A 12110-nucleotide genomic window follows, 5' to 3' on the forward strand; every position below is an offset into this window, starting at 1 on the left:
ATCGTTATGACGCCTTAAGTTTTAAGCTTTCATGTTTTTTAAACCCTGCACTGCTTTGGGGTATAACTCTAAGCTCCACACACAGTGTCGGTTGCTGTCTTCACGTTTTGGACAGACAAAACAATTCCTCTGGGCCTGAAACTCAAGGACACCCAACTGCCTCAGGCCCCAAAACTATAAACAAAAGTGAATTGCGGGGGAGCAAACTGGGGGTGAATGACTTCATCACCTGGAGCTGGAATTGGAGGATGAACCCCTGAAATGCAAATGGACCAAACTTATAACTGTGGGAAAAACTCGTGACCATTGTCCACCTTGGGTGCAGCCTCTGAGAGACTTCTGACTGCCCAAGATGCACCTTTTGATTGCCTTTAATAAACACCCACTTTATTATCTTAATTTTGTCCACCCTCTGTTCTAGGCAGCCACTCCAAGGCATCAATTAGGGCAAAACAACAGTTTAGGTCTGCACAGGCCAGGCACACAAATTTTGGGTTAAAAACGTGAAGGGGCATTTTGAAAGCCTCACCTGACAGTCTGGTCAGACACCCAGCCAGCATCACACTGCTCAAACCCATCCTCGTAGGCTGCTTTCAGCTGCTCTGGGCTGGCCATGACGGCGCCGTTGTCCCGGCAGGTCTGGTGGGCCTGTGTGAAATTCAGCGTGTACCTGCTCGTGGCGGCCCGGTAGTGAAACACAACACCTGGAAGGCCAAAAAAAAAAACCATCAGTGGCACATTTTGGGTTCTTCCTGCAGCCATCTCCACTCTGTAACCCAAAGAAACCCCATCAGTGGCACATTTTGGGTTGTTTCTGCAGCCATCACCACTCTGTAACCCAAAAAAACCCCATCAGTGGCACATTTTGGGCTCTTTCTGCAGCCATCACCACTCTGTAACCCAAAAAAAAAAACCCATCATTTTGGGTTGTTTCTGCAGCCATCACCACTCTGTAACCCAAAAAAAAAAACCATCATTTTGGGTTGTTTCTGCAGCCATCACCACTCTGTAACCCAAAAAAAAAAACCATCATTTTGGGTTGTTTCTGCAGCCATCACCACTCTGTAACCCAAAAAAAAAAACCCATCATTTTGGGTTGTTTCTGCAGCCATCACCACTCTGTAACCCAAAAAAAAAACCATCAGTGGCACATTTTGGGTTGTTTCTGCAGCCATCACCACTCTGTAACCCAAAAAAAAAAAAACCATCAGTGGCACATTTTGGGTTGTTTCTGCAGCCATTTCCACTCTGTAACCCTAAAAAACCCCATCAGTGGCACATTTTGGGTTGTTTCTGCAGTCATCACCACTCTGTAACCCAAAAAAAAAACCCCATCAGTGGCACATTTTGGGCTCTTTCTGCAGCCACCACCACTCTGTAACCCAAAAAAACCCTATCAGTGGGACATTTTGGGTTCTTTCTGCAGCCATCACCACTCTGTAACCCAAAAAAAAACCCATCAGTGGCACATTTTGGGTTCTTCCTGCAGCCATCACCACTCTGTAACCCAAAAAAAAAACACATCAGTGGCACATTTTGGGTTGTTTCTGCAGCCATTGCCACTCTGTAACCCCAAAAAAAACCCCATCAGTGGCACATTTTGGGCTCTTTCTGCAGCCATCACCACTCTGTAACCCAAAAAAAAAAAACCATCAGTGGCACATTTTGGGTTGTTTCTGCAGCCATCACCACTCTGTAACCCAAAAAAAAAAAAACCATCAGTGGCACATTTTGGGTTGTTTCTGCAGCCATCTCCACTCTGTAACCCAAAAATAAAAACCATCAGTGGCACATTTTGGGTTGTTTCTGCAGCCATCACCACTCTGTAACCCAAAAAAAAAAAACCATCAGTGGCACATTTTGGGTTGTTTCTGCAGCCATTTCCACTCTGTAACCCTAAAAAACCCCATCAGTGGCACATTTTGGGTTGTTTCTGCAGTCATCACCACTCTGTAACCCAAAAAAAAAACCCCATCAGTGGCACATTTTGGGCTCTTTCTGCAGCCACCACCACTCTGTAACCCAAAAAAACCCCATCAGTGGGACATTTTGGGTTCTTTCTGCAGCCATCACCACTCTGTAACCCAAAAAAAAACCCATCAGTGGCACATTTTGGGTTCTTCCTGCAGCCATCACCACTCTGTAACCCAAAAAAAAAACACATCAGTGGCACATTTTGGGCTCTTTCTGCAGCCACCACCACTCTGTAACCCAAAAAAACCCCATCAGTGGCACATTTTGGGTTGTTTCTGCAGCCATCACCACTCTGTAACCCAAAAAAAAAACACATCAGTGGCACATTTTGGGCTCTTTCTGCAGCCATCACCACTCTGTAACCCAAAAAAACCCCATCAGTGGCACATTTTGGGTTGTTTCTGCAGCCATCACCACTCTGTAACCCAAAAAAAAACCCCATCAGTGGCACATTTTGGGTTGTTTCTGCAGCCATTGCCACTCTGTAACCCAAAAAAACCCCATCAGTGGCACATTTTGGGTTGTTTCTGCAGCCATTGCCACTCTGTAACCTCACCTAGGTGTTGTCACAATGCTGAAAACAGGTGGGTAGAATGAAAAATAGTACAAAAATGTGAGATAATACAGCATAAATTGTGTTCTCCCTCTAGTGGCTGCTACCAGTAATGACAAAACACCCCCAAAAATGTGTTTTTTTGGAAGCGTATTTTCTAATCAATGATGGGCCTGGTGTCCATTTCTACACATCAAAGACCACTAAAAAATATATCATTTATCACTATATGGATTTTGGTCAATTTTCCGTAGCCATATTTTCCTGCACGCACCACAAATGGTACAAACCAAACAAAGCATAATTTCATTTGGGGTTTTTCTGGTTCTGACAAAGACCTTGACAATTTCAGCAGCTTCTGGAGCACGTCAGACCTTTGGAGAGGGAGGCCTGGTGTGAAGATGGTTTTGCTTAAAGCAGGATCTGTCTAGAAGCCACATTCTGTTTCCTACACACACACAATTCCCACTGAATCTGACAGCAGCTAGAACAAACCATAAAGGGCACTGAAGTGGCAGAAAACACCCATCCCACCTTCCAAAATCATTTCCCCCTGTTACCACTGTCTTTTACAGTTTAGCATCAAAGGCATGTCCTTTGCAATACCTAATTGCACTCTAAAATCCTCAGAAGTGTTTCAACACCATAAAATATCCAGAGAATAGAAACAATACAAAACAAAACAAGCCTCTAAGCCATTAAATGTTCCTTTTCTCTGATGGTTTTACTGGAGTACTTCATGATGAGGAAACAGCATACTGTAATATAGTTTGGGAAAATGGTAATATTGTAGCAATGACTAATTTTACAAGTCATTGCTATTAGAGCATTGTTGAAAGATAAAGTGTGCTAGTTCACAAACAAATAGAAAAACAGGTCACTTAGCAAATTGGTGATGCAAGAATTTCCAACTTTTTTAGAAATCCTTTTCTCATGCAAATTCAGTAAAGTCTTGCCAGTCATCAAAAAGCTGCATACGGCCAAGAGAAGAGAGTACACATTTTTCTTCTTGTCATGATTGACTAAGAAATTAATACAGAAAATATTTTCTGAAAACTACTCAGCCATCAGATGTCTTTTTTTTTTCCTCTATCAAAGCCACTCACAGAGAAACAGGAAATAAAAGAGGAAAGGCTGGGAATCCCCATATTTCATCATTTAATAGGGAGTCACACACCAGCTGCAGCCACTAACTGGAAGCTTGCAGACCACCAGCATCCCCATAAAATGCTTTTCAGAACTGACAAAACCCATCACTGTTGCAAGCAACAGTGTAATTTCAGCTTCAAATGGATCCAAGTGTTTTTTGGCAAAAGTGACAAGCGAAGAATACACCCCGGAAAATTATGGCTGTGTTTGTATCAATACATTGAACTGTCCATTGAATGCCTGAAATTCAGTCATTAAGGGTGTTAAATTGTTAGGTTATTTCACAGCATTATTTGGCTCAGGCCCCACAACACTCTTCCAAACAATTTCTGGGCAGATTTCAAGAACAAGCAGAGAACAGGGACAGCTTCCAAAGGGCATCTTCATCCTCAGCTGGGAGCCAAAGGAGTGTTCAGTGTGGATGGGGGACACCCTGCTCCCCACAGCCTCACACCCCAGAACACAGAGTTAGCCAACATCAGCATTTAAACCTTAAAACCACAAAAAAATATTATCTGGAGATTTATAATTTTTTTTTTTAACATGCGTTATGCATAAAAATATTTATTCTAATATATTCGGAATTTAGTAGCAGTGGTTGAAACTGTGAGCAGAACACCTGCTGGTGTAAATGAGGATTGCTATATTAGTAGCACAGTAGTAAATAAGAACAGGATTTCAGGTGGCCTGCTTGGTGTTCTGGATCTAGAATTTAAAAATGGGCAACTTTTACAGAGCTCCCAACAGAAGCAAGATAAAATATTTACCCTGTTTCACAACTATGAACCCATAATAATATTCACAAGCTGTGCATCTGGCTTTACTATTTATTATGTTTGAATGTATACAAACATTTTAAAACATTTTTTATATTATGGCATTTCTGTAATAAAGCATATTTGATGCTGAATCAGAAAAGTCCAATTACACGAAGCAATTTGTTAATTCAGTGTGTTGTTTTAATCCTATTTAAAATGTATTTCGTGTGAATTTAGATTGTCTCTTTTTTATAAATATTTTCCGAAATTGCTTAAGTCATAGTATAGGACTTCAAACTGGGCACAGGAGTTTCTGTTCCTCAGTGCAGCCACCAAAGGTTTGTTCCCTTAGAGGGCATGGCAACATATTGCTCTAAAGCTGTAATTTGTTTTTTAAAGCTTCCTGCTACTTAAACATGAGTGCATTTTCCACAACCAGCTATTTCACCGCTCATTCCTTCCTTTTTTTTTTTTTTTTTTTTTTTTTCTCCATGCTGGAAGCACCACTGCCCATGTGACACCTGAACAAGGCACGACTAAAGAGTTAAAGTCCCAGCCAATTTAAAGTGGATTTCGCCGAGGCAAAGAAGAAGCCTTTGGTCATTTGTAAATCCTGGAAAGGAACTCGGGGAATGCTTTGTTCTCCTCGCCCTGATCCACAAGGTAAACTTCACCTATTCTCAGAGCTGGAGGCTCCTCCATTTCCAGCGAGGAGCTAATGGACATGAAAGAGCCTCCGAGATGAATGGGAAGGAGGACTCACTATGCATAAGCCTGTGCAACAGCTGCAATAATTAGAAGACCCCTGGGGCTAAGAAGATTAAAGTGCAGGACTTTCATTGTTTCAGTTAGACAGAGAGAGGAGGGGGGAAAACCATTGTCCCGGTCTTTGCACTTTAAAACATTTGTAAAGGATTTTTTTCCCCCTCCTTTGTCTATTTCCTCCCCGAAAGAAAAGGCAAGAAAGGAGTTGTCCTTGGAACAAATAAAGCAACTGGAAAACAGACTACAGCGGTATAATGTTGTCACTGAACATCTGGCAAACAAAGTCAGTGTAATTACAGGAAGGAGTAGCAGCAGGAAAGAGCACTCATAGGAAAGCAATTTGTAGCATCCAAAATTCACTTCTGTCAGAGCAAGGGTGAACGTCTTTTCGTCGTTTATCTCATGTCTTAGACCAGAAAATAAAAATTTGAAGCATTTAATTTTTAACGAACAAGGGTTCCCGTGGGTAAGAGCCTGGTTCCGTGGTTACAACCCTTTGGGTTGCAGCTTTTTTGCGTATCATGCATCAAAACCCTGTGGAACTGCAGGGGAAGCTAGTTTATTAGCTCCCGGTATGGCTAATAAATTATAGTTCACTTTCACTAGTGAGTTCACGCTGCTGCCTCATGCAGTGTTGGATGTGGCAGCATAAAGCCTGAACCTCAGAGGTTGCCTCACACAGCAAACACCTAAAGGGAAAAGATTGTGATGGCAGTGCCTGTTATCCTGTTAATTTTTGTCTTCAGACCTTGGACACTGTGGTGCAGACCCCCTAAATAACCCGCAGCCCAGTGCCAGAGCTACCACACAGTTCAGATCATAGCTCAGATCCTCCCTGGGCTTAACGCAGAAGGCAATTTCCATTACAAATAAACCCCAAAAATATGGGTTACAGGGCCGAGCACTGTATGAAAGGAAGGAATAGGGCAGCATTTTCAGTTCTCTGCGTGAATAATTTGTTTGTGTCTCTCTCTCTAGGCTTTGCACCCATCTTCTGACCCCCGTCTTGGGCTTTGGCAACCTGAGAAGAAGAGGCTCGCCTTGCCAAACGCCTCAGGGAAATCACGGTGGGGAGGGAAGGTGCCTTCCCCCCTGCCCTGCCACGGACAGACACCCCTGCACCAGCTCACACTTCGCTCCCCTGTGCAGGACGCTTGTGCCCACCCTCACAGCACACAGGTGGAGGGGCACAGGGACTCTGAACAGCTCCAGATAATGAGAGGAGGGATCAATGCTGAGCTTCACCTGTGCTTTTTTTCCTTTTGTTTCTCTCCCACCACAGCTGCTGCATCCAGCCCGAGGCAGAACTGAGCCAACCTGTCCACCCAGAGGCCGCCAAACTCTTCAAGAGGGACACAGCAGCTTGGTCAGGACATTTCCTTCCCTCTTCCTGGCACGCTTTGCAGGTAGACCCTGGGTTTTTACCACCCAGAAATAAATTTCCCTCTGCCATCCTTTGATTCTCCATGCCAACTGTGCTCTTCCCTTGCCAGGAAGATTCCTCGGGATCCATTAGGCGGGAGAGTAAAAAACGAGCTGAAAAATGCAGCAGCCCATGACAATTTACACGGAAGTTCAACATCAAGAGGTGGTAAGGTTTCAAGACAGGTAAGTCCTGAAAAAAGAGCAGGTAAAAGCACCTCTTCAAATGCCTACTTAAGAGATAAAGAAGGGGATTTCTGCTGCAGAGAGAATAGATCAATTGGGTTGTCAGCACACAATCGCTGAGTGGCAGCGTTCCCACATCGGAAGCAACTTTCATTTATTATCATTATAATGCTTGAAGGAAAGACAAGTTTGCATAAAAAAAAATGAAAATGTGAATTACCATCTACTGCTGCCTCCCTAATTCTTGTTTCTTTTCATTAACAAGATCAGTATCTTAAGCCTGGGATTGTCTTTACAGGCTTTAAAAAGAAAACACACAAAAAAAATTGGAAGGAAAAAAAGTCTTTCAGATTTGCAGCAGAATCAAACAGAAACTGAGAAAATTAGGCCCATGAAAAGAGTGAATTCCCAAAATATCAGATAGAAAAGAATAAAGTGCTCTCACTTTTGGCAAAAAAAATATTCACTGAGGAGATATAACAAAAGAGTAAGTAAACTAGAAGGATCCCATTTGCCACTTTGATCCCTTTAAATCCAATTATCTCCAAGGAAGAGAACAAAAAATCAGCTCAAATGAAGGGTTTGTTCAGACTTCTGAATATTGAATACATTGGGTGATACATGTTCTTCTTAATTGCCCAATATCAGAGCACCACACAAAACAAGTATTTCACTAAATATTCAGAAATGTTCAGAATGAAAAGTACCATGTCATTTCATTTCTGGGTTAGATTTTTACAAGGTAGCTCAAAGGCATTTTATAAAAGTGGACTTCGTTACAACTAGAGAGAAGGAGTAAATGTGAACACAGAAAGGTACTTTCTGTACCTTATAAAAAGCAATACTTTTTATAAAATCCTTTCTGGAATTTTATGTGTGAAACACACCCAAGGTAGATTTGCCTAAAGGTTACAAGTTGAGTCTAAAAGAGTCATCTACAAATCTTCCTAACTGGTGACCAGGAATATTTTAATACAGAGAGCTTACCTCACCCAGGAATATCCAAAAGCTGAGAGGCCAAGGACTCCCAGTGTGAGACAGTTTGAATTGTGGGCTCAGTAACAGCAAGAAAGGTTAGAAGAAAAGCAAAAAAACACTGTAGAGATATGAAATTACAGAATCTGACAAAGGAAGAGTTGCTCCTGAGACAAAGGGAAAATTTTGGAAGAACATGCACAGAGGGCAGAGAAGAAAACACGTGGATGCAAAAATTAGTATGAATGACTTGTTCTGCATATCCAGGATTGGACTTGGATGTTCCTAGTGGGTCCCTTCCAGCTCAAAATATTCTAAGATTCTTCTTTCCTCTCCTTGTGAGAAGCTGAAGCATCTAACACTGCCATGCTGTTAGATCCAGTTTGAACACAAAATATCCCTGTCTGGGAGGTCAGTGTCATTATAGCAGCAACCAGGGTGTCAGGAAAGCATTCTCCATGATTAATAACAGGAAAGGGGGTATCCAGTGTGAGGAAAATGCCCCTCCAGTGATCCTGCAGAGCTGCCTGCCCCAAGGACAGCCCTGCAGGCCTGAATATTGAATAAGGCAGGCACCTGGCTGCCCCAAACTTCCTGCATGGGCTAAAATTGTTTCCCTTCTCCCTCTTACACCCTCACCAAGTGCAAAACGCAAAACAGTAACCCTGACCTCAGGGGTGAAGTATGGAGAGCACCTGGCCCCTGTGGATGGGTGTTCCCTGCTGGGTTTGGGCACAAGGCTCAGCACTAACGTGGAGATTTGCAATGCCAAAGGAAAAAAACTGGATCAAGTAACCCAACAGTGTCATGTTCCTCCTACACTTTGCTGTGACTTTCCCAGATCCCCAGGGCTGTGCACAGAGAGCCAACCCAGCCAGAACACAACTGCTCACACCCCTAGAACTAAACGAGCCAATTCAGGTTTTTTTGCTCTAAGATGAGACATTTAAACAGATATTCAGATCAACATATTTGATCTCTGTTTGATGCACACACAGCCAAGCACTGCTCAGCAGATAAAAGATCCCATGTGAACTCACAGTGTCTTGATGATGTCTCTGAGACAGAATCATGAAATGGTTTGGGATGGAAGGGACCTTAAAGATCATCTATTTCCAAATATAGGCAGCAATTGATACCCAAGTAGCTGGCATCATTAATTCCTACAACCAAGGCAAAGGAAGGCCAACAGAATTACATCAATTTCCAAGATCCTGTCATTGTTTAGAAAACTGTAATCCATCAAAGAAGGTGAAATGCATAATGGATCTAGCAGAAATATGGACTCCAGAGACAAAGGCAATGTGTGTGTTGAAATGTGTCTTCCCAGTGAATGATAACTAAGATAACCAGCTGTGGTTAAGTGGTGGCTTAACCAGGAGTCCACCCATGGATAATTAAAATCTACAGACATTCAAAAAAACAAATGGGAAAAACCAAACCCATATCTGTTCAGGATAGAATAACGAAAGTCTTTGTGTGGGTAATTCCATGGGTGACAGGTCTCTGACAGCAACAAGGTAAGTGTTTAAGTTTGCTTTTTGATATCAGCTGCTTTCTTTGGAATGGGACTCTGGGACAGCCAGATCTTTTGTCTGAACAGTCTGTTGCTAATAACATATGAATCTGACTTCAGAAGTTCATCTGGCATCTAAAACAGCAAATCAACTGGATATTTGCACACAAGCTATCAAATTTGTCTGTTGTGATAGATAAACAGAAAAAAAAAAATAGGTTCACAGTTACAACTTTTGTACAGTCTTGGGCTTGAGACCCAGCCAAAAGAAACAATTAGGCATTAGAAGTTCTACTTTCAATGACTAATATCCACTATTCAGCTCAACCTGGGAAAATTTGTATGCTACTGAGAAAATTATCCTTCCACTTTTCATTCACAACATATTCCATCACTGGTAAAATACATTCATTTGATGCACAGTGTGTTCAATAGTAGTTTTGTATTCCCAGCATACCTCCAGGAGAGAAATGGCAATTACAGTAATTTTATTCAAGTTATCTTTCCCAGCTATCTATTATGCTACAAAGGTTAATTTGAAAAACAAGCAGGCCAGCTTATCTTCCTGGCTTCATTGATGCTGCATTATGCTTTTTGTTTGAAAGTTTAAAATTAACAAATAGAGACCCTGAAAATACCTAGAAAAAAAGCCCTGAATTGGTTTAAAAATACCCAAAGAAGTATTAAAAAAAAAAAAAAAAAAAAAAAAAAAAAAACCATAAATTCATCTTAATGGCAAAGGAGAAATTACATCTGTTTCAGCAGAGCTCTGCTGAAAAGTTTTGGCCTACTTAATTTGTGCATAAAAGGAGCAGAATAAAAGAACTGGTGATAATTTTACCAGAGCTCCAGCAGCCCCAGCTCCACCCAGGAGAGCTGACCAAAGCACAGTGCTGAACCAGGCTATCTCTCAGCTCTGGAATTAGCTCAGTTAATGCGGAAATATCTCCCTGCACCCCAGTCAGGACAGGATGAACAAATTGGGAGAACAGTCTCCTCAAATGCTGTCACTTTGGGGTGCAGGTTCAAAAAGAAACAGCAGAGGAAATTTGTATTTTGGGACTAATGTTTTTTTCGTTTATTAATAAAAGCTGAAATCACAAGAAACCATAAAGAATAGAGCAGAAGATTTGAGCAACAACATTCACATGAAGCTCTTATGGGTCTAATAAATGCCATTTGTTTACATAATGGAGAAAACTGAGAATGGATGGCACAAATGACGGTCTAGCAAACCAATTTTCCACTTGGATCAAGACTTAGCTTTTTTCCTCTCCTGAAAATCTGACATTAAAGCACTCATGGAAAAGAACAGTTGCAGAAAGAAAATGGAGTCTGTGAAGTTTTCATTGAGGTAAAATCATAAATCTAATCACTTCAACACTTTGCAGGGTTTTTGCAGGAGCAGCAACTACAAAAGCTACAGTAACACCATAAATCATCTGATATTTTATTGTCATAAACATCTGCAGCTCCTGGATATAGATGTGTAGTCAAGGGAACACTTGAAAAGGGGTAAGGAATGCCAGGTACACTCGTTATGAAAAGTAATGTTCAAACCAGGATTTCTTTTGCTTTTATCATTAGGACCTAACAGTTTATGAAGTTATGCAGACATTAATGGCTATACTGATTTATTGTACTTCCAAATTAAGGCCACACCTTCAAATCCTTTCATTGAATCAACTCCAACAGACTGTTCACATTAGGTTAGGCAGATTGGAAGAACAATACAGTATTAAGTTCACCAAAAAAGCCTTAGCCAAAGCCATGATTTCCAGCAGCAGATACGAATGTTTGCTTTGGGATTCATTCACCTGAGTAAATACTGAACTCCCAAAAAACACCGAGCTACAAAGGAGTGTGCAAGGCAGGGCCCAAAGCAAGGCTCCCACGAGAACAATCTCCTCAAATGGTTCCTACGAGGGGATCCATCCACACAGCTCAGTGTTGTTCTAAGCACAGGCAGAAACCTGGGTCCAGAACGTGCCTGTGCCTGGCACAGAGCCTGGGTTAATGCCCTGCCTTTCAGCACAGCCTGTTAGGTCAGGCTCAGTGCCAGCCCGATGGGCTCTGGAGCAGTCTCTGTGCTCTCTCCACAAGTGGGTTCCGAGGGGAGGAGCACCCACACATCACATGCAGCTTTGGCCACTCACTCTTTTGCTGTGCTTAAACCCACGGAGCACTCCAGGCTGGGACAGAGGGGCTGGAAAGCTGGGACAGGCCCTGGGGGTGCTGTGACAGCAGCTGGACACGAGCCCAGGCGTGCCCAGGTGGCCAAGAGGCCGATGGCCCCTGGGCTGTGCCAGCCACAGGGCACTGACTGCTCCTGTGCTGGGCACTGCTGAGGGACCACATCAGATCCTGGGGGCAGCTCTGGGCCACTCACAACAACAAATGGAGGGGCTGGAGCGTGGCCAGAGAAGGGAACGGAGCTGGGGAAGGGAATGGAGCCCCAGGAGAGGCTGAGGGAGCTGGGAAGGGGCTCAGCCTGGAGCAAAGGAGGCTCCGGGGGGACCTTGTGGCTCTGCACAGCTCCTGCCAGGAGGGGACAGCCGGGGGGGGTCGGGCTGTGCTCCAGGGAACAGGGACAGGAGGAGAGGGAACGGCCTCAGGCTGGGCCAGGGCAGGCTCAGGGTGTACATCAGGCAATGATGAACTTCACTGAAAGGGTGGTCAGACATTGAAACACACTTTCCAGGGAAGTGGGGGTGTCATCATCCCTAGGAGAGTTCCAAAAATGCTTGAATATAGCATTTGGGGACCTGAGTTAGTAGTGAACATAGCAGTGCTGGGTTAATTCTTTGACTTG

General features: G+C 43.0%; 1 protein-coding gene across 1 annotated transcript in view; it reads right to left on the reverse strand.

Annotated features, from left to right (window-relative positions):
• VCAN (versican) overlaps nt 1–12110 on the reverse strand; it is a 101302-nt gene that overhangs the window by 75617 nt on the left and 13575 nt on the right. Inside the window, exon 4 of the mRNA XM_053969042.1 lies at nt 530–704. Coding sequence (XP_053825017.1) covers nt 530–704 — 175 coding nt within the window. The remainder of the gene's footprint in view (nt 1–529; nt 705–12110) is intronic.

This window comes from Vidua chalybeata, chromosome Z (assembly GCF_026979565.1).
Source record: "Vidua chalybeata isolate OUT-0048 chromosome Z, bVidCha1 merged haplotype, whole genome shotgun sequence".
Lineage (NCBI taxonomy): Eukaryota > Metazoa > Chordata > Aves > Passeriformes > Viduidae > Vidua > Vidua chalybeata.